General features: G+C 43.0%; 1 protein-coding gene across 1 annotated transcript in view; it reads left to right on the forward strand.

The window, feature by feature from the left end:
- Nucleotides 1-24362, forward strand: part of dscamb (Down syndrome cell adhesion molecule b) — a gene marked incomplete at both ends in the record, with an annotated part of 264878 nt that overhangs the window by 184138 nt on the left and 56378 nt on the right. Inside the window, 5 exons of the mRNA XM_080731519.1 lie at nt 6802-7098; nt 9511-9783; nt 13524-13802; nt 15164-15283; nt 20283-20462. Coding sequence (XP_080587645.1) covers nt 6802-7098; nt 9511-9783; nt 13524-13802; nt 15164-15283; nt 20283-20462 — 1149 coding nt within the window. The remainder of the gene's footprint in view (nt 1-6801; nt 7099-9510; nt 9784-13523; nt 13803-15163; nt 15284-20282; nt 20463-24362) is intronic.

A 24362-nucleotide genomic window follows, 5' to 3' on the forward strand; every position in this document is an offset into this window, starting at 1 on the left:
CCACTTCAAGATGCGCTGTGATTGGCCGGCAGTTGTATAACCCTCGCTGTGATTGGCCGGTAGTGTGATGACGCAATTTTGGCGCGAGATCCGGTCCACGGCAAGGATCTCAGTTTACATACAGAGAAGGCTTTACAGGCTGAAATTCACGGCGCGGATCTTCTAAAACTTTTGTGATTTAATAGTTAGGAGAATTTTAAGATTTGTTTTATAAAAAAAGTTACATAGTACAACTTTAAGTAACAAAAATGGAAAGTAAGATATGATGAAAACATAATAAAAATGGTGTCATTCTTTAGTGCTGAATTTTGCCGTAAATTTTATAATTTGTGCTGCTATCATTATTGAGATATTCTACACGACACCACTGTTCTGCTGCTATCTTCTACAATGAAATACTGCTGCACCGGCAATCAGTAAACTGCTGCTAAATTTGCTAATTCATAACCATATAAATATTTATATATATAAATATATATAAAAGCACAATTGATGATTTCAACTGCACAAATTAGAGCACATCCAGCACAAAAAATGTAGACCATTTTTCCCGATTTGTAGCCAAACAATTGGGGTGCAAGCCTAAGCAAAACTATAACTTAGAATAATCCCTTATTCTTTTTAAGTAAAATTTCTAAAACACTACAAAACATGTCTCAAAGACAAATACAAGCAAACGTCTCCACAGTAACAGTTGTTTGTGTGTGTGTGTGTGTGTGTGTGTGTGTGTGTGTGTGTGTGTGTGTGTGTGTGTGTGTGTGTGTGTGTGTGTGTGTGCGTGCGTGCGTGTGCGTGCGTGCACATTGTAGATCAACTTCATAGCAGTATTAAGTGGTCCATCTATGTTTTTTTATTAATAATAAAATCTGCAAAATAACAAGTAACTGAAGCTGTCAAATGCTGTATTTATAGTAGAGTATATGTAACAAAAATGGAAAGTAGAGTAAAAGTACCTCAAAATTGTACTGTAGGTACAAGTACTTGTATATACTTGAGTAAATGTACTTGGTTACTTTGCAGCACCACTAGCCTTACATTAAGACGTCTCTGCCGAGACTTTCACATTGTCACTGCAGGACCGACTTATGTAAGGCTACATCACCACAGAACAGCCAATGACAGCCAAGCCTTTAATCACAGCTGTGTCAATCAGTAGAGTGTAGAGGGACATTTATTTATAGTTTTAACTATAACTATAGTTTTATACATCACACAGCTTAGACATTTGGATCAAATCAGACAGCAGACCTGTGTGAACGCATTGATATAAATAGCATATCTGAAGTGTGAATATTGCAGCCACAGCGACTTAATATAAACATGGGTCCCTTTCCTATGTCTCACTCTGTCTAAACCCATTGAAAATGCATTGGGTGCTTAAAGTTAAACATTTTTATTTTTTTATAATTATACTACAAAACATTTCAAAATGAAAAATACACGCACACTTGTCCTCAGTAAGCTGAACACATAAAAATTTGAATGGTGTTGAAAGGTGTAAGCGTTTAGGAGATGAACCGCGCCAAAGTTTTGAGGATACTGACTAGTATAGTATAGAAATAAATAATGAAGATAACATACGTGTGCTCGCCTTCCAGGCGAGCCCACAATTAATTTGATTAGGTAATTTAACATGGGGGTACATGACATCATTAAAAATTTTGGCTAATTTGATAGCCTTAATTAGCTGTTTTGGCCATGTCACCCGACCTTCAAGGGAAGGCACGTGCACACATAGACATCAAAGGGGGCTTGAGCCCCTGCGCTTTTATCTGTCTGTAAAAAGTGCCCTATCGAGACCATGAATGCAGTTTTTACTAAGTAGCGAAAATAGCCGACCTCCAAGCTCACAATTTGTCGCAGCGCGACGCGTTGTGAGCTTGGAGGTCTGCTATTTTCGTATGGTCACCAAAAGGCCCTTTTCGAAATGTTATCCCCTGCCTCTCTAACATTCTCTGCACGTCCCTGCTTAAGTGAAAGTATCAATACCACAATGTAGAAATGCTTGTGTTCAAAATATTACTTGAGTAGAAGTAAGCAATTTACCCCGAGTGAGAGGACATTATGCTCTGATAATGTCCTGTGTGAGGGGGTGATCGGACGAGGCGAAGCCGAGTCCGATAACACCCTCACACAGGACATTATCAGAGCATAATGTCCGACCCCGAGTGGTAAATAGCTTTTCTACCACTTTTTTCCGTATACATGAAAGAAAACACATAGTTGTAACTTGCAAGGATATTAAGTTACAATCATTATTGCCTATAAAACTTCCGCGACGACAGCAAATAGTTCCACAAACAACATCTTCTACTCACCACCAGATGACGCCAACTCCATGCAGAGAAAGATGTCTAGCATACAGCTAAGCTAACGTCAGTTAGAAGGACCGTTCCGGCCGTAAATAGAGGCTGTTCGCTTCCAGAAAGGCATAGGTTCAGAGAAAAGGGGCTTTAAAGTTGGCGGATTGCATTGGATCCAAATAAATCGGCGACGTCGTACGCACGTTAGTAAACATAGGACCGCTACGACCGTCATATGTTGGTTGGGGGAAAGGTGTTCCGACTACCTCCTGAAGTCCCCGGATGTACACTGAGGCGCATTGATCTCGTCCTCACACAACTGCGGCGGTTGTTCTGCCATAACCTCCGGAATTTAGCCAATCAGAATCCAGTATTTGAACATGTGACTAGAAAAAGTGGTAGAAGTACAAATGCATGGCATCAATATACTTAAAGTACCAAAAGTAAAAGTATGAAAATGTTGACAACGTGTCAGTGCGACACGTTGTGAGCTTGTAGATCGGCTATTGTCAAATAGCCTACAGTACAGTATGTGTAAAATAGGGCTGAAGTGGTTAATGTTTTATATCTGCAAAGTAACTAGTAACTGAAGTTTTAAAAGTGGTGGAGTAGTGGAGTAAAAGTACAATATTTTCCTCTGGGATGTAGTGGAGTGGTAGTAAAAGTATTGGAAATTGGAAATACTTGAGTAAAGTAAAAATACGTGAGAATTTACAGTACTTGAGTAAGTGTGCTTAGTTACTTTACACCACTGAAGGTAAGGGCAAGAAGTCTGCATGGAAGGTAAGGCGAGACGGAGTTGTGTCAGCCGGCTTTCTAGTTAGACACAAATCAGTCTGCGAACCCATCGTCAAAGAAAAGGGAAAAACAGCGCCCTCTCTGTTTTGTTCACAGCACTTCATCTGTTCTTGAGAGATTAGACCCAAATAAATGCAAGGGAAGACAGGAAAGAACTTGACATGGAAAACTACAATCCATTTTTCCAGCACTCACTAACGTCTCTGTTGGGTGGAAACCTCATACAGTATGTCCAAAATTGTAACTTTTCATGATTCAAATGAAAAAATAGTGAAAATAACAGATCAAGCTTGCAGATATATTTTGATAATTTTGTGTGACACTGTAGTATGATCATCACCTAGGGCATTAATTGACAAGTAAACACAAAAAGTTAGAATATGAATATAAGAGGTTTCCACACGACAGCAACGATACAAAGATTAGCTGTACTGTATAGGCAACAAGAACAGACTACAAAAACGGCTAGGAACAGACAATCCCAAAACATTGAACGTCTTATAAAATATTAGAGGGGGGCATTATTTTGTCTGGCATTAAAGGTTAGGTCTAGGCCCCCAGGGGTTAGGATTTAGAAAAACTAAGTCCGATTTATACTTAGTTGTTACGTCCCGAAAGTAATTGAGCTACTTGAGTTGAGGCATGTGTTTTGCATAGATAACAATTTAACATTTGTGCATCTGTATCTGTGTTTGCGTGAGTCTGTGTGTGTTATGTTTTTTCTGGTATTAAGAAAATCTGCCCTCCTTGTATGTGCAAAATACTGTAGGTCCGAAGCTGCACAGTAACAGCTGCCCAGTGTGCATCCGCGCTCGTTCGTGCGTGCGTGTGCACGTGCATGTGTGCGCAGGCACACGCGCGGTGACTTCACAGAAACAGATTTGGGCCCTGAGGATCAATACAGGGCGTGTGTGTTAATGAGGGACTGTTGTGCCTCTGCACCATAGGCCGCCATTAGCAGGATCATCCCAGACATCCCAGCACACACACACACACACACACACACACACACACACACACACACACACACACACACACACACACACACACACGCCGATAGCTTACCTTGGTGGCGTTGCTTGGGCAACTGTCTCCCGTGGCCAGAGGATATTGATAATCTATAATCATGTGGAACAGGCCTGGGTTATCAGCACGCAGCAGCAGGCCAGCCTTTCTAAGTCTGGAAATAAAGCTGGCCTGGATCCATATTCATAAGGTAGCCTGGGATAGGAATTTAGATTGGAGCTGTGTTGATAACACGTTATGGTACACCTTATTGCACTATATAAGTATCCTGTGTGCAGTGACTTAAGGGCCTCCCTAAAAGGGCACTTTTTATGACTACCAGCCACAACATGTGTACCATGTACCAGTATATTATAGACCAAATAATATGTTTCAATGTATGTAAACAAAAAAGGTATTTCAGGGTAGAAAGTCTAGATGTTTTCACAATCTACATTAAAGTGCCCAAAACATTAGCTATGTCTCATACTGTATGTCAACCTGTGGATATTTAAGAAATAGTATATTTCAACAATATCAATAACAAGTGTGTCCTGCTCTTCCAGATATGAGGTAAATAAATATTACTCCTCCAATGCGACACTGTTGGCATTATCTACCCGGAAATACATTTTTGGCTGTGACGATGTGATGACACAAGTCTATTGACTCACACTGGACACACTGATTGTCATTTCACCACTTCAACCCCAGCATCCATATTCTGGGAGGATAATAACTAGGAACCTTAGCCAAAAATAGCTGATGTACGAGCTGACAACACGTTGTGAGCTTGTAGATGGGCTATTTTTGTCATAGAGATGGCTGATACAGTGTTCAGTAGTACTTTGAATCTTAGTTTTATTTAGTTTGTGTATCCCCAGTCCTGAGATACATGCAGCAATCGCCACTTTATATGCATCAGTGAGACCAAGGGGTCATAGTGCAGCTGCAGCCAGGTGCAGGGCCTTTGGAAGAGGGAAGGGGTCAGCATCTTTCTCAAGGATCATTTTGCAGGGATAGATTGCTGGCCATCCTAGGGGACCTGTGACCTCCCAGCTGTGTGATGGTCTTTCTCCTCCTACTCTGATGACCTGACCAGACAAGACTTTTCTCCCTGTGGAATAAACTCCCCATTGCAGTCAGAACTTCACACTCATATCCAACCTTCCGGCATAATTTGAGGACTCACCATCTAGCCTCCCCCGCCAAATCAAACTTAGCTTCTTCTTTGCAACAGTGGAGTCTGTTCTCCTCTATGGCAGTGAATGCTGGACCCTGAAGCCAACCCTGCAGAAGTCTCTAGATGGGTGCTACACTAGAATGTTGCGTGCAGTACTCAACATCAACAGGAGTGCACATGTTACCAACAGGAGCCTGTATGAGGGAATACCAAGGGTAAGCGAGAAAATTGCCCCAGAAGAATGAGACTAGCAGGACACTGCCAAAGACACCAGGAGCTTCCAGCCAGCAAATTGGTACTGTGGGAGCCAACACATGGGCACCGGTCGCGAGGACGTCCCACAAAAACATACGTGGACGTACTCAAGGAAGACGTAGGGACACAGAACACCAATGAGCTGGCCAGATGTATGGAGAACCGAGATGACTGGAAACAACGATGGAGGGCTCGTCTGAGGACGACCTAGATAGATAATTAGCTCTTCTCTCTCCTTCTGTCCCCTTCTAGCCTTCTTCTTTCGATAGATGCTAGTTTACTGTACAGACTACAGATCCATCTTGGTCACTTGTTCTCGTGTTTTTTCTTTCTTCTTTATCACAAATAAGACTGTTATTTACATATTGTGTAGCATGTTGTTTTGACAGATGCTAGGTCCCTTGTTTGCCTGGTATCCCTAGTTTATTTGAGGCTCTACATTATCCTCTCTGCACTTATGTGACCATTTATTTACCTTTGTGTTTTGCTGACTAGAGTTCTTGCTTACTGCAGCTTATTCCCACTTTCATGATAACGTTGCTGTCGGGCAGAAACCTCTTATCTCCATATTCCAACCTGTTGTGTTTTTTTCCCCCCGTAAATTAACATCCCACTTGATAATAGTATAGTGTAACACAAAAGCATGAAAAAAAACTAATCAAAGTAGCCATCCACAAGCTCGAAACGCGTCACTTCGCGCCACGTTTTGAGCTTGCAGATCAGATTTTAGCTATTTTTCCATTTGAATCCTAAAAAGGGACAGTTTTGGACATGCGGTTTCTACCTGACAGAGACGATATACGTTTATCTTTACCTCATCAAATTCTGTAAATAACATAACCCAGTGGTTCTTATCCTTTTCAAGCCGCGACCCCTAAAATCATTTATATTTATGTTTTAACTGGTGAACACCCGTCCATCCTACGAGCACTAAGAGTTGAGGCATAACATTTTGTATAACACGGTTCTATTGTGAAAATACGCCTCCTAACGTGTGTAGAGCATGTACATCGGCTATTTTCACAATTTATGTCTCTAATATTTGACAGTTTGGCCAATGTTTAATTTGTCATTTTCGAGGTATTAAAAAGGCCTTTAATTGATACCCTCTATACACTTAAACTTTATGTTGGTTTGTTTACTGTTGAGAGAGAAAACAATGCTGCACATTAAGTTGATCATCTGGGATCCCCAAGGTTGAGAACCACTAACATAACCGACCCCTAACTCCCCTCTCTCCCCTTGCTGCCCCAACAGATGGCACCCCGAAGATCCTGTCTTCCTTCAGCGAGAAGGTGGTGAACCCCAACGAGCCCGTCTTCCTGGTGTGCCACGTCAAGGGCACGCCGCCGCCCGGCTGCACCTGGTCGCTGGACGACGACCCGGTCATCAAGGACGGCCACCACCACCTGGGCCACTACGAGACGCACGAGGGCCACGTGGTCAGCCAGCTGAACGTCACGCACACCGGGGTGCAGGACGGCGGCGTCTACCGGTGCACCTGCAGCAACTCGGCCGGGCCCGTCTACCACCAGGCTCGAATAAACGTAAGAGGTGCTTGTCAAATCAGCTCCTCCAAAACAACAACAATACACATAACCTGTCTGTCTGGATGGCTGGATGTCTGTCTGTCTGTCTGTCTGTCTGTCTGTCTGTCTGTCTGTCTGTCTGTCTGTCTGTCTGTCTGTCTGTCTGTCTGTCTGTCTGTCTGTCTGTCTGTCTGTCTGTCTGTCTGTCTGTCTGTCTGTCTGTCTGTCTGTCTGTCTGTCTGTCTATCTGGCTGACTGGCTGTATCTGCTGTCTGGCTGTCTCTGTCTGACTGGTGGTTGAATGGTGTTAATGCTGGGGTCTTGGTTTGGATCCATGGGTTCTGTGTGTGTGTGTGTGTGTGTGTGTGTGTGTGTGTGTGTGTGTGTGTGTGTGTGTGTGTGTGTGTGTGTGTGTGTGTGTGTGTGTGTGTGTGTGTGTGTGTGTGTGTGTGTGTGTGTGTGTGTGTGTGTGTGTGTGTATCTTATGGCTCTTTAAACTATTACAAGAATGAAGAAAACGGATGACGTCTTTTACCTGTTCTGGATATGTTTCCATAATGCGCTATGGCTCGGCCTCGGACTCAGTCCTACTCAGTGTAGTCTATTAACCCTGAGTAGTAGTGCTTCCCTACTGGGGTGGTATAGTACTTGAGTAATAGAGTTCTGGGAACCCATGGGAGGAGCTACTAGTTCTGTTGCTCTGGATTGGTCAAGCTACCGTAGATGTGAAACAGACACATCTTTTACATTTCTGTTTTATAATTTTTGGAATATAAATTGAATATAAAGAACTTTGCTGTTCGGGAGTTTTAATCTGTTTTGTTGCGACCGCTAGGTCGCAGTTAGTCCAGCTCATGTCTGTCACGCTCATGTGTCCGTCACGCTAATACACAACATTTCGTTACCTATCGACTTCAGTTCCTCCCTCTCATTCCATCCATGACGAAAAGGTTGTAAGTAACACATTTGTTGTAACAGTCACTCACATGGGTCGACTCTGTGACGCGTCGCTGATTGGCTGAGTCACTCACATGGGTCTGTGCCACGTCACTCATTGGCTGTGGCTTTCACAGACAGGAACGCAGCTCTGTCAACTTGGGCGCAGTTTGTGTGCATAGTCTGCGTACGTATTTAGAAGCTCTGTTGTTTCAGGCGACCTGACAGTCGCTTCTTGGCCTTAGGGCGTCTTACTTGTTTTTTAGTTTTGTTTCTGGTACTGTTTATTGTTAAATAATTTACTTGTTTTTTATGGAGGTTTATATATATATATATATATATATATATATATATATATATATATATATATATATATATATAATCTTAACATGGATCTGCACAAGTGCAATTTCCTGCTTCTAGTGTATTTGTGATACTGTAACCTCGCTCTCTCCAAAATTATTACTGTGCTATTTCTACATGCACATACACATACACATTTTCAGGTCAAACCAATTATCCTGGTTTGCTGCACATAGACATATCTGGAAATGAGTTCCAAAATGGGGCCGCTTTGTAAATAGCCTGAAGAAAAATATATTTATCCTGTATGCATGAATACATTTATCTGTGGCTTGCTTGTGGGCGCCTAGAGATCTATGTGTGTGTGGGTGTGTGTGTGTGTGTGTGTGTGTGTGTATGTGTGTTTGTGTGTGCGTGCGTGCGTGCGTGCGTGCGTGTGTGTCGGAAAGTGGGTGGGTGGCAGGGGGTGTGCGTGTACATTATATGTGTGTGTGTGTGTGTGTGTGTGTGTGTGTGTGTGTGTGTGTGTGTGTGTGTGTGTGTGTGTGTGTGTGTGTGTGTGTGTGTGTGTGTGTGTGTGTGGTTACACGTGTGCTGGTGTCTGTGTGTGTTCTTACAGCAGTAGCCTGAACGACTCCACATGTGATGTTGTAGCGATTATTACTGTACGTTCTCATTTTAGGAGACAGCCAATATAATACCAGGTGTTTGTAAGCAAGCTGTGAAAGCTGAGCTTTAAGTATTATTGGCACAGGTAAACATTTTAAATCTTATCCACCTAAACAGTTTAGTCTTTTAGCACACTTAAGCACTTTCAGTTTAATCTGCTCATCACATCACAAATGATGCTCAAATTCAATCATTTATATGCAAAAGAAGCACTTTGCACATACCGTAATCAGCAAATGCAGTGATGGCAGAGTGATGTTAATGATGACAGCTGCGTAGAACAATAACAACATCCTGCAATTACTTACTTGCAATTAAAAGCTTTTATTGAGAACAAACATGCAACGGCGTGCAAGATTGCATCCATCGCGTGTATTTCTCCATAAAAACATTTTATTTCCCCAAAAAGGCCCAAACAGCGAAACACAAACACATATGGCTCTTATAATGTGCTGTGATCTTGTAAAATCCCCCCGCCATTAAATGTGTTTATAGAGAGCCCTCTCTCCCTCTCTGTCACTTTTCTCAGGCCGCGCCAGCATCCGGCCAATGAAAAACATCACGGCCATCGCTGGGCGGGACGCCTTCGTGCACTGCCGCGTGATTGGCTACCCGTACTACTCCATCAAGTGGTACAAGAACTCGGCGCTGCTGCCCTTCAACCACAGGCAGCGTGCCTTCGAGAACAACGGCACGCTGAAGCTGTCCAACGTGCAGCAGGTGGACGCCGGCGAGTACAACTGCAAGGTGATGGTCCAGCCCAACAAGATGGACACCCAGAGTGTCCATGTTCGAGTCAGAGGTATGTACCGGTATGTCCCCGTTGGATGCAATGGTGGGGAAAGTACTCTTTTATGGAAGAATTAATGTTCCACAAGGATGAAGGATTGATAAAGTTTTATTTAACCCATTTAGAAAGGGTACACATTATTGTGTATCATTGTTTTATGCTTTAACTATTGAAAAATAGCAGATATACAAGCTCACAGCGCGGCACCGAGTGCCGTGCTGCGAGCTTGCTATTTTTGAAAAAACCTGAAAATTTGAATTTTTTCTATTCTATAAGTGTCTTTTGAATCCTTCTAAGGTTTTTGGGAAAAACCTATGTTTCTATGTCAGCAATCTGGCTAGCCATTGTCAAAGAAAAGGTCCTTTTCACTTAACTGGAGCTCAGTTACTGTTCTTGAGAGACTACTCTCTCGGTGGTTCTCAAACTTTTTCATGTGTAGGACCCCCAAACTGATATGTATTTGGCCACGGACCAGCATCTCAAAATATCTAGTTCCAGGGACCACCCAGAAGCAAAATTTGAGTTACAAACGTTCGCTTTAAAAATACATATATTCATAGATTTGCACACATTTTCACGACTTTTTCAAAAATAGCAGATCTACAAGCTCGCAGCGCGGCACTCGGTGCCGCGCTGTGAGCTTGTATATCTGCTATTTTTCAATAGCTAAAGCAATCATTAATTCTAGGTTAAAGGTCAAAAAGTTGCACAGAGTAACAGCATTACAGATCATAAGGAGCCAGGCCTCCTGGCCTGCTCCTGGCAGCCCCGTCGGGGCACAACCCTCCCCTGCCCCATTCTCAGACAGTTCTTATAGTCCATTCTAACAGAGATGCTATTCTAACATGGTCTTATAATGCTATGTACTAAAGATACGGGCAAAATACAAATAGTTACAGAAATAAAGGTTTGCTGACAAAGTTATAAATGGTAAATTGTGTATTTATATAGCGCTTTTTATCCAAAGCGCTTTTACATAGATTGTGCATTACATTCACCCATTCACACACACATTCATACACCGGTGGCGGAGGAAACCATGCAAGGCACCAAACTACTCACCGGGAGCAATTAGGGGTTCAGAGTCTTGCCCAAGGACTCTTCGACATTAACTCAGGGGGAGCCCGGATTCGAACTGGGAACCCTTCGGGAACCCTTCGTGCTCTAATAACGGTTTCTCTACCCCTGAGCTATGCCGCCCCATAAATCATATAATTATAAGCATGGAGGACTCCTCTCAGAATATAGAAATGCTCTGTAAAAGTTCGGAATTCAAATTCCTGTACGAAAGTATTGGCATCAAACTGTACCTAAAGTACCGAAAGTAGATGTACTCATTATACAGAATGTCCCATTTCAAGTTTTCTACTGTATAAAAATCTTTTGAAAATAGCATATAAAGCTATTTGGATGTACAGGATGTACGGTAGCAACCGTGTGGCTCCCATTTCATTATGAGGATTTCACGTGACCAGCCAGTCCAGCCTGTGACTTTAGCCGTCTTTGAGCGATCTATGATGTTGATGTAGTCCAAATGTGGGCATGGTTTCAGCCTCATCAGAGGTGAAACCCAGAATTAAATACTTCATAAAAGTATGAAACATGTTAATATGAAAATATGTGTTCAGAAGAAAGGTGTGATCCATCCGATGGTTTGTGTGATTAGCTACAAAAGACTCACAGACAGACAGACAGACAGACAGACAGACAGACAGACAGACAGACAGACAGACAGACAGACAGACAGACCCTCTTCTAGAGGGCTCACCTTTTGAGGAGCCACGCCATAAAAAAAGAGAAACATAGCTGCATAAACTGCATAAATAAATCTTTTCCGGGATTCAGTATGGGGTAAATAGCCTCCAACGAGGCGTCACTACCCATAATAGAGAATGTTAACAAGTGCTCTCCACTTCATCCCCCTCATCTCCGTTCCCTGTACTCTGATGATGATGCAGCGACATCAACCTTTCCACAGAACAGGAGGGAGGGAGCAGGGAGGTTAGTGAATGAGGGAAACACTGATAGAGATTTAGATGAAGATGGAAAGAGAAAGACAGAGCGTAAGTGAGAGAGAGACAGAAATAGAGGGAGAGAGAGAGAGAGAGAGAGAGAGAGAGAGAGAGAGAGAGAGAGAGAGAGAGAGAGAGAGATAGATAGAGAGATGATATAATGCAACACTTCCCAGTGGTGTTAGCGAGTGAGTGCATTCGTTAATTTACTCTGCTCATGCTTAAAATGCTGGAGTGTCTTGGGGGATCCCGGGAGTCCATTATCTCCACTTTGTTGTGAATTAAATAAGCGGCTAAAGTGCTGCTTATTTCAATGTTATTTGAACTCATTGGACACTCAAACAGAGATGACTTGTGTGATGGCTACGCACTCCCCAGAGAGCCCAGTTCACTTAGTTCACCTGAGTAGGTCTTATCATGGAATGTTATTACCACTACAGCACTCCACTGACTGTACACTACCACTATTCATAGATAGATAGATAGATAGATCCATTGTTTGTTTGTTTGATTGATTGAATGATTGATTGATTGATTGATTGATTGATTGATTGATTGATTGATTGATTGATTGATTGATCGATCGATTTACTGTATATGCATATAGATTTTCCCTTCTGAACAATAGAGAGCACCCTTGTTTGGAGAGATCCTTTAGCATCTTCTGCTAAAAGGACAAAATGTTCCACCCAGAGAATTCTGGTATATGGATCTTATTGCAGAGTGCCCTTCTTTGAGAGACGAGGTAGAGAAAGGCATAGGACTAGAGGCCTTTCGAGGCATGGGAGAAGGACAGAAACACAAAAAGAAATCAAGTAAAGTATATATGCATTTAGAGTAGATGTTCTGAATATTTCTGACCCATGTACTCAACTATGTTGAGTTAATTTCGGAGAAAAGCCTGGCACGTATTTTCCATGTAAAATGGTGCAAAAATGTACTCAATAATACATGTCATCAACAAATACAAACAAAAGGAAAAGAAGGAAAACAGCCTTTTTTCAGGCCAATTTTGAAAGATGGTGGATGGTGTCGAGGCATTCCTCACATTGGTGGCAGAGTAGTAGAATGAGAACTTTCTCAAGTTTGTTCTAAATGTGGGTGGTCCCAATCATCATCCTTGAGATCCAAGAATCAAATCACATCTCACCATGTCTTATCTTCAGGGGTGTCACAAGGGGGGGACTGAGTTACTAGGGCCCAAGGTGGAGGGGCCTTAATTATGTTATACTTTAGTAATTGAAAAATAGCAGATATACAAGCTCACAGCGTGGCACTCGGTGCCGCTCTGTGAGCTTGTAGATCTGCTATTTTTGAAAAGTCGTGAAAATGTGTGCAAATCTTTGAATATATGTATTTTTATTAACCCAAATTTTGCTTCTGGGGAGTCCCTGGAACTAAATATTTTGAGATGGGGGTCCGTGGCCAAATTTTGGGGGTCCTTCACATGAAAAGGTTTGAGTACCATTGACATAGAAACATAGGTTTTTCAAAAAACCATAGAAGGATTTTAATTAGTCAAAGACTTGCACACATTCAAAAATAGCAGATCTACAAGCTCACAACACGGCACCGCTCGCAGCGCGGCACTCGGTGCCGCGTTGTGAGCTTGTAGATCTGCTATTTTTCAATAGAATGTAAGTGAATCCTTTTACCCAGGGCCCAGAATTTGGTGTGACACAACCAAATTCTGCTTGTCTTACCTCACTCTCCAACCTGTTTCCTATAATCTTTTCCCAGTCCCTCCGTACATCCAGCCCTTTGAGTTCCAGCGCTTCACCATCGGCCAGCGCGTCTTCATCCCCTGCGTGGTCATGTCGGGCGACCAGCCTCTGGACATCACCTGGCAGAAGGACGGCCGTCCCATTCCCATCAGCCTGGGCGTCACCGTGGACAACATCGACTTCACCAGCTCCCTGCGCATCTCCAACCTGACCCCCGACCACAACGGCAACTACACCTGCATCGCCCGCAACGAGGCTGCCGCCGTCGAGCACCAGAGCCAGCTCATTGTCAGAGGTGAGGAGGGGGGTTCACCTCTTCAGACTACACCTTAGCCCAGGCCCCATAGCACTTACCGTAGCACTGCCTACCTGGTCTACCCTCAATGACCATACATGTAATTTAGATATTTTTTTAATAAACGTTTTAGCTAGTGCCATGGCATTGGTCTGAAGGTTCATTAGTCCGAAGGTTCATTAGTCCGAATCTGTTAAGAATGCCTAACCCTAACCCTAACCTCAGTAACCCTAACTAAATTCGGACTAATGAACCTTCGAATTAATGAACCTTTGGACTTTTTTTTTTTAGCTGAATAGGTGCTTGGTCTACCAACGTTTTTTCTTAGATTACTATTCTATGCATTTGATGTGTTGATGTATTATCTTGCTATTGTCCGTCGCTCTGGATTAAGAGTGTCGGCTAAATGCCTATAAAGCAAAAGTGGAACAATGCAATCAAAACAAAAGTAATTCTTGTGCAATTGGAAGAGAATATAAATGTGTACACAGAGCTGTTACATTGCAACTGAGGCAAATATAACTTGCAAAACTGACTTGTGCATTTGTTGTCCAGAATAGTTGGCCTATATATCCAGTTTATCCACATAAGGTTGTGCACAAATAGCAGTTTTTCTACAAAAGTGTTTAAAGGTAATTGCTCTGTTTGTATGTACAGTGTTTCTACAATTTTCAAAAGTGTTTAAAGGTAATTGCTCTGTTTTACATTTTCTACAATATAAATGTTCAGTGTATGTACATTGTACAGTGTTTATACAATTTACATTTTAAGCAGGGCAAACACAAGGTAATACATCAAATGCATAGAAATAGTCATCTAGGATCATAGGTAACCCACAGTACAAAAACCTATCATCAGTCTCTAAACAGTAGACTATCCAAGAAATCATGTTCTATGTACAGAGGTTACTGAATGCAGACTGTGCACTGAGTGCAAGGATAAACACAATGATTAGTAGTCTTTAAGGTGGTTGTGTTTCATTTGATATCCTTCTCCTATTGCGCTGAGGTGGTTGCAGCTAACTGCTGCAATTAATTATCACCACAATCTGCTATTTTCTGCAAAAGCTTTCCCCACAATAAGGATGCTAGGGTTTAAGTGGTTAACCACTTGAACCCGAGCATCTAATCCCTGTTCTGCGGGTTTGGTGAAGATATTTCGGTGTAGAGGGGAAAAAAGAGTACACCAGAGTCAAGTGTTGGGGGTTTAAGTGGTAATCAGTTTGTGTGTGTGTGTGTGTGTGTGTGTGTGTGTGTGTGTGTGTGTGTGTGTGTGTGTGTGTGTGTGTGTGTGTGTGTGTGTGTGTGCGTGCGCGCGCTGCGCGCGCGTGCGTGCGTGCGTGCGTGCGTGCGTGCGTGTAGTTCCTCCTCAGTTTGTGGTTCAGCCTGAAGACCAAGATGGAATTTACGGAAAAACTGTGACTCTCAACTGCTCTGCTGAAGGCTACCCGCGACCCACCATAGTCTGGGAACATTCCAAAGGTACAGTAGGCTACAGCGGTGCTTCTCAACATGAGCTAAGACCACTAACATAGTTTGAGCAGTCCTCAAGTCCACATAACAACATACTAGTCCTTGCCCGTTCGAACATGATGTGCTCCGAATTATGTGCAGTTTGGGTTATGGGGTGTGCACAATATATGAGGGATTGAATGTAGGAGTCTCAGAATTAATGTTGGAGCACCCAGATGTACAGTATCAGTCATCTCCAAATTTGGGTACTGTTTCAGCATGCGGCTGTTACCATGGTGCAGACGCATGCGCAGTACAGGCGGCAGTATGATGTCAGCATGCATGTACTGTACGTATTATATATCAGACAGATATCGGACAGACAGGCATTCGTCGTTTATTAGTAGGATAGTAAGAAGGCATAACGCTGGAAAACAAACCAGGGACGCAAGCATAATAAGCCCATGGGCGCTTGTATCTTTGCATGTATCTTAACCCAGTAAGATTTGAGGCGGATTCTACAAATGCCTTCTAAATCAGCATTTCTCACACTATCATGATTTTAGACATTATTCTGTATGACAGGTATTGTCAGTGCTGCTCAGACACATCCAACCGTCCTGTTAATTCCCATAAAACACAGTTCATAGCTTTATTTTATTTTTTTAAAGGTACATTTGGTCATGCTCTGTTTATTCCAGGCCCACATTATTTTGACCAGTTAGTGACCTATGAATAAATGAACTGTAGCCTAGATGTATAATCGGCTGCTGCACGCTGGCCTCAGGATGCATTTGATGAAGCTCTAGTATGACTTGCAGTGTGTTTGGACCAGCCTAGGGCTATTATTGTATAGATATTGTGATTGTGTTATGAGACCAGACATTGTCTGGGATTTTTGTTTGTTGTTGTCGCCGGGCAGAAACCTCTTATCTCCATATTTTATCTTCTTGTATTTTTTCATAAATTAGCGCCCTACTTGATCACACTACAGCAGAGGTCTTCAAAGAGGTTTGGTGTAGAGGGGAAAAAAGAGCACACTCAGAACAGACTGAAAGGTCAAGTTTATTAAGTAGGCTTATTGACGGTTCAAGTGGTTAAATATCTGAAAACACAAATTATATGAATCCAAAATACACTGATGATTGTGCTGTCAAACAATGAAACTATATGGAATCTATGAAAAGTTTGTGGGGGTCCCTGCTTCATCTCTCACTCAACTAAGGGGTCGTCGGCCTGAAAACGTTGTACTACAGCATTACACAAAGGCATCAAAAGAGACACAGATGGTCCGTCGTATGACAGTGTCACACACCGAAAATAGATGATATAAAGACAGACAGACAGACAGACAGACAGACAGACAGAGTGAGGCAGCAGGTGATTGGTGGGTGCTACTGTACTTGAGCAGCTGAAGAGGAGGTCCCAGGTGTGTGTTCTGCCATCCATATAACCAGACATGAAAGCTTTTAACAACACCACACTATACAACCACTGGGGAACCAGGAGTGTGTGTGTGTGTGTGTGTGTGTGTGTGTGTGTGTGTGTGTGTGTGTGTGTGTGTGTGTGTGTGTGTGTGTGTGTGTGTGCGTGCGTGCGTGCGTGCGTGCGTCTGTGTCTGTCTGTCTGTCTGTCTGTCTGTCTGTCTGTCTGTCTGTCTGTCTGTCTGTCTGTCTGTCTGTCTGTCTGTCTGTGTGTGTGTGTGTGTGTGTGTGTGTGTGTGTGTGTGTGTGTGTGTGTTTGCGTGTGCACGTGTCGTGCACGTGCGTATGCGTGTAATATGTGAGTGGGGCGTGTGTGCGAGTTTTGCATCCCATGATCAAAGGAATTGCAGATCTGATCTCCACCCTTTGGCTTTGATAGGATTTGTGTGTGTGTGCGTGTGTGTGCGCGTGTGTGTGTGTGTATGTGTGTGTGTGCGTGCGCTTGCGTGTGTGTGTGTGTTGTGAAGTGAGAGATCACCCATTGGCCTTATTGACCCATCAGGCTATAGGCTAGTAACCATGCAGCAACCATAAATGTTAATTTGAGGTAGGTAAGCTAACATACTGTAGATCTCAATGTAATGTTGATCAAATAGAATACATTTTCGGTCACTGCATTGTCTATTTCTCACTTCAAATGTTTTCAAAAACATTCTTGAGAGCGATGTTTGGCTGTAAACGACATTGTGTATTTGTTTACATGGCTGCCATGTTGGGTACGGCAAAAATCAAGCAGCGCAGCTGGTGGCGCTCCTTTGATTAGACAGCACACATTTTATGAAGATTTCTTTGAAAATAGCAGATCTACAAGCTCACAACGTTCCCCCCCCCCCCCCCCTCCTCAAATAGCCGATGTACTGTAGGGTCAAACTGATTGTGCTATGGGACCCCCTGAATCCCCCTCGAGGACCCCTGGGGAAGGGGGTCCCTGGACCCCACTTTAAGAAGCACTGCAGTAAAGAAAGGTCAACCACTAATTAGTATAACGGCCAACTCCGCTTGGATTATGCAAAATCCATAATTCAAGACCACAGACTCTCTTTTTACGTCACTGCACGTGCACCCCCCCCCCCCTATCCTTTATTTCTTGTTCTTTCTCTCTTTCACATTAGTACCTTTGTCTCTCTTTTCTACTATTTTCCTACCATGCTTTTCTCTCCCTACTCTCTCTCTCTCTCTCTCTCTCTCTCGCTCTCTCTCTCTTCCACACCAGAGGAAACAGGAGCAGTGTCACCACTTGACCTCCTGCTAACCATGACCACTTGACTGCGTTTTTAATTAAAGAGCTAAAACCCACCGCCCGCTAAATGCTCTAATCTCCGCATGCTAAATTTAACACGGGGGCTAATGCGGCATCTGGCACAGTTTGCACGTACTGTGTGTATATGTTTTAATAGTCTGGGAGCATGGTGGAATACGCTGTGTGTTTCATTATGCTTCTGGATCCCTTGTAGTTGCCCAAGAGCAATTCCCAGCAACGATATATGTAGCGCCCGAGATTTAGCCTAAAGGGTCATCAGTAAGAGGCTCCAGTGTTTCTCAAACGTTTTCATGTCAAGGACCACCAAATTAATATGTTTTTGGCCACGGACCACCATCCGAAGATACTTTAGTGGTCAAAGTTGATCCCATTAATAGTCTTTAAAAGACAAAGAAGCGGCCTTACACACTGTAGCCCAAGTGTCAATATTTATTTTAGGACGCAGAGGGAAAGTTGATCCCAGTACATTGTTCAACCAAACACCTCACAGTTGAAACTTACAGAGTTTTCTGCTCCTGACAAACTTTGTAGTCCACTGAGAGGAACCCATGCCAAAGCGCCAGTGCTCACCCAGCAGTCTGCTGTCACCCAGGCGGATGCGTGCATGCGCCCATGTGCACGACGCTTCTCGCCCTTAGGGCGTCTTACTTGTGTAACCTGGAATATTGTTCCAGGTTTGTGGTGCATAGTGGTGAAAGGCTGCTTCACCAAATCACCATGTTTTGTTGAGTTGAGTTGAGGTTCAACTTATTTTGCTGGGGACCCCCTGAAACCCCCCTTGAGGACCCCTATGGGGTCCCCGGACCTCACTTTGAGAACCAGTGCTGCACACAACAAAATCGGGACATTTCCATCCATATCCTTTTTAGGGGCTGAGGAAGAGTGCAGAAGTACTGCAGCACCCAGTGCATTTAAAAAACAAATCTTCCTTCCTTTCTTGCCTGTGCTGTCAGTATGGTTCCTTCTCAATCCCCATCTTTCTTTGCCTCTCTCTCCCCCTCCTCTCTCTCGTCCTCTTGTCGTCCTCCTGTGCACCAATCAGCGGTGGTGTCGGACATGAGCGTTGTGTCTGTTCTCATTGCATCACTCAGCAGACGCTGGGCTCTGCTACACTCTCCCTGGCAGCTGTTTGCTGATTTAAGGATTTAGGTCTGGTGTTAAGAAGCAACGTTTACAAGCCTTCCCCAAGTCCGACAAGCTTCGTCATCAAAAACTTCACTCACTCACACACACACACACACACACACACACACACACACACACACACACACACACACACACACACACACACACACACACACACACACACACACACTCACGCACGTGCACGCACACACACACACACACACACACACACACACACACACACACACACACACACACACACACACACACACACACACACACACACACACACTCGACCTTCACACATGCAAGCATGTGCTAAAGGTCTGCACAATGCCCAAGCGTACGCACATGCAAATACGCATGCAAGCGTGTATGTAATGTAAACTTACAAAAGCAACACACACACACACGCAAATGTAACTGGGTCTGCTTGGTTACGTGTGTGCAAATGAGCACTCAGATTTTTACGATGTTGTAGATGCACCGGCCCCCAGTTCAAATATGATTATTTTGGGGGGGGTCCTAAAAAGTTTGAGAACCTTTGATCTACAGAACTGTTTAAATTCTACAGAACATTTAAACAGAACTGTTTAAATGTGGTAAAATTGTTAATTATTTGTATGACAATTTTGATTGAATACTTTATTAGTCAGAAATGTTAACAGCACCGGGTATAGTAGGATATTAAGGCTAAAGGGATAACATAAACAGTCCTGCATGGGGACTTTACTATGAATACTATGTATTCAATTCATCAACATACTGTTACATAAGTGATTAACACAATCATACATCAACAAATACAAACACTATGTACAAAAGAGATGAGAAAATTACACTTACCTCCCCCTGTGGTCTCTTGATAGATGTTTTTTCAGGACAGTTTTGAAAGAAACCAGTGATACACATGCTTTAATGGATGGTGTCAGGGCATTCCACCCTTAAGCAGAGTAGTAGAATGAGAACTACCCATGTTTGTTCTAAATTTGGGTGGTACCAGATCATGGTCGCTGCTCCCTCTAGTGTTGTGGCTGTGGGTGTCACTCACTTTGGAATTGGATTGATTAACTAATTGATTAATGAATTGATTAACAAATCAACTTCAACCGTCATGATGGTGACCCAGCCCTCCTCCCTCTCTGTGTGGCGTGTACAGGTGCGGGGGTCCCCCAGTTCCAGCCCATCCCCCTGAACAGCGGCTCTCGCGTCTCGCTGCTGAGCAACGGCTCTCTGCTCATCAAGCACGTGCTGGAGGACGACAGCGGCTTCTACCTGTGCAAGGTCAGCAACGACGTGGGAGCAGACGTCAGCAAGTCCATGTACCTCACCGTCAAAAGTAAGTCCATGTACCTCACCGTCAAAAGTAAGTCCATGTACTTCACTGTCAAAAGTAAGTCCATGTACCGGTACCTCACCGTCAATATTAAGTCCATGTACCTCACCGTCAATATTAAGTCCATGTACCTCACTGCCAATAGTAAGTCCATGTGCCTCACCGTCAATAGTAAGTACATGTATGATGTTGTATATTTATTTACAGTGATTTTCAACCAGTGGTTGGCAGACCACCAGTGGTGCTTGAGGGGGTTCCAGGTGGTCCCCAGCTAAATGATGGAGAGTTGGTAACCAAATGGACTCTTATAGATCTTTAACTCTTGAGTGTGTAAAATGAAACCAAATGGACCCCTACGGGTCATTTTACGCTCTCAAGAGTTATATTAGTTAAATTATGTTTGAACATCTGCATTACTTAATCTACAAGAAGTCTACAGTATTAGAGAATGTAGATTCTCTTTTTTCTTTTCTTTCTTTTTTTCTCCTATAGTACCAACATGTTTTGGTTCTGAGAGGCTAAATCTCATCAAATGGTGGTCCGTAGCTAAAATGACAAATAAATAATGGACCTATACTGTTAGCTGTACTGTTATTGTTGGCCTAAGGATGAATATACATGTACAGCAGGTATATTCACACCTGAGAGTAGGTAGACACTGTGGATTGATTTTGGGTCCATTCATTTGCTCAAAATAAACTCTAAAGAGATTTGAAACTTGCTCGACTTGAAACAGCATTTCAGTGTGTGATGCAGTTTGTAAAAGTTTTGTTATCATTGTGTTTTGCACTTTCTATGCTTAGTGTCCCTGTCATTATAGGCGAACGTTTAAAAAAAATGCACTTTGAAATGTGATTTAATGCATTTTAAAGCGCAGATCGATTAGAAAAGTTCAGCTCAAATGAGTCCCTGGAGAAAAGATTGATTTACGACAAAATGTCAAACGTTAACCCTGCAGTGATGTTTAGCCAAACAATGATTCAATTATGCAGGCAATTCTGTAACATTTTAATGACTATGGAGAAAACGTAATCATGCGCAAAATGAATAAAATGAAGCCATTAAAGTTAAATGTTTTATGTGTAGCATGATAGAAGCAGTCAGTAGATGAATAGATTGATGGCAACGTTTTGTTCTGCATGCACGCAGTGTGTGTACTCCTGTCACTTCAAGTGTGTGAGTGTGACTGCAGTGTACTGTACCGGTATGTGTGTAGTGCGTGCGTGTGTGCGTGCGTGTGCTTGTGCGTGCATGTGCGTTTGTGCCTGTGCGCGTGCCTTCCCATGTGCACATACACTTGCCTGCACATACAAGGGAATATTATTGTCTGTGTCGGGTGGAAACCTCATATTATGCCCAAAACTGTTCCTTTTCAGTATTCAACTGGGAAAATAGTGAAAGTAGCAGATCTACAAGCTTGAAACGAGTTTGCTGGTCTGCTACTTTTGATGCTTTTGTGTGACGCTGCCGTATGATCAAGTAGTGGGGCCGTAAAATATGGAGATAAGAGGTTTCTGCCTGACAGCAATGATATTCTAATTGCCCCATTTGCTGTTCAGTATGTTAATGTCCCCAGCCACAGGTCTCCTGTGCGTAGCTAGCATTAGGCCATCAGCTCCCCTGTAGCGCTCGGAGAGCCTCCTCATTGTGATGGTGTTCTGATGTGACTGGGCCTTATTTTCACCACACTGTTCTTATCAAGCATGAACAGGCAGGCAGGTCTCTCACCTCTCTCTCTTTATTTCTCTTTGTCTTTTACTCTCTTTCTTTGTTTCTCTCCTCTCTCTCTCTCTCTCTCTCTCTCTCTCTCTCTCTCTCTCTCTCTCTCTCTCTCTCATTCCATGACTTTTCCTGTCACCCCCCATGAGTATAAAATGCAAGGCAAGGTGTCTATATTTCTGCGTATGTTACTGAATTGTATGCTACATTTACACACTGTACACATGACATACTGTAGGTGCACAGCATGCACAAAGTATCACTCATTTCGATACTACTTTGTATGGCTTCACTTAGACAATTAAGTCAGATGAATTATGGTTTACAATTACAACACATTCACTTCACTGCAGGGCACATTTGAGGATACTCTGAAGTCTCTGAGTGATGAATATTCATGTGGAAAAGCTCTCATTCGGGCATGCATGTGTTATAAACTGTTAGTGTAACTTGGATGATGTGTATTGTAGGTGCAGCTATTGTAACTGGCAAGGTTATGTGTTTGTCTTTCTTCATGTTCAATTCAAGTTCTTCCCTGTCTGCTCTTTGCAGGGCTAGCCAAAGCCCATACGGCTATCATCAATACAATATACACATTTTAAAATATTTTCCAAAATACAAACAATAGCAGATCAACAAGCTCACAACATGTCGCGGTGACCAATGTCGTGAGCTTTTAGATCAGCTATTTTCACTTGTCATACCCCTGCCTGCTGTTGAGTAAATCTGATATCCAGTTGTCAAGAACTGCCGATCCAACCAATTTGTCCATTCCAATAAATGGGCTGATGACATCAGGGATCTCCATATAGGGGCATAAAAGGGACAAGGACTGACAGATACATAGGTCTATATCTCTATATATGGGCATATAAGGGACATGGTAGACAGACAGAAACAGACAGAAATCTCGATACTGAATATGGGCACAAAAGGGACACAGACAGACCGGTACAACGGGTAGTACTCTGACAAAGCCCCAACACTAGGACTCAGACATATTGGTCGGAACGGCAGTGCGACATAGGTATGAGGGCCGCATACCTACAGTAGGGGCCCGAACCTCTAATAAGTAGCTATATAGGGCTTAAGTGGTTAATATATCAAATCTAAAGCAAATCAGTAGAATTCTATTCAATAAATCAATCATTTCATATGTTGGGCCTATCCCTCGAACAATAGTAGTATTTATGAAATATGATGACATTGATTTGTGTGCATTACTCCCAAGTGCCATGGGTCCTTATGTATCCTTACAATATGTATCTCTGTACTGTGCCATACGATATAGGGAAGCTTGAAAATCACTACAGTATGAAGCTGTCAAAGCTAATGAAGCAAGCCTTGGAGTGTTTACAGAGTGTACCCTGGTGCACTCCACTTTCTCATTGGTGAGTCTTCAGTCTTGAGGACATGGTTGCTATGCAGGGAGTTGACCTCTGTAGATACCAACCCTGTCCTCTCTATTTGCTAACAGCTAGTGAGAACCACTGTGCTCCACAGTATGCACTGTTCTCACTTATAGGAATTTAGCCGGCACTCATATCCAGAGCGACTGACAAAGTGCAAGGTTTGAGTAAGCCATTAACCCAGTCAACCAACAACAGGTTTCTGGTAAGTGGTTGAGGAGTCGGAGTGTTAAGAAAACAGGTGTGTGCTACAAAGTGCAGTTAACAAGGACGCGCACATCAAGCAAGGTATCTAAAGACAAAGTCTCACTTTCCACATGGAAAAATACTTATTTGCAATAAAGTGAATTCAAAACCATTTAATCAAAAAGACCAAGTTTCATGCAAAAAATGACACAATGTAAAATGTAAACAGCATATACCGGTACATCTACTCATTATTCCTCTGTTTGCTGAAGCCCTCTACACACCATAGCCAGCAGACTATAGGAGGCTATTAGAGGTCATACATATTCCATTAGAGCAAGGGAATCAGATCATCGTCTTCTCCTCTCCTCTCCTCTCCTCTCCTCTCCTCTCCTCTCCTCTCCTCTCCTCTCCTCTCCTCTCCTCTCCTCTCCTCTCGTGGCAGTGTTCCAGGGAGCATGCGTATATATACAGAGTAATGGAGCAGGAGTAACAACATTATAGCGGGTTACGCGGGGCGTCTCCACTCAAGCTACTATCCGTGCACAGTGCACACGCCCTATGGAAACACTGATATAATGACACCTGA

Source organism: Nannobrachium achirus, assembly GCF_963921795.1.
Source record: "Nannobrachium achirus genome assembly, chromosome: 8".
Classification (NCBI taxonomy): domain Eukaryota; kingdom Metazoa; phylum Chordata; class Actinopteri; order Myctophiformes; family Myctophidae; genus Nannobrachium; species Nannobrachium achirus.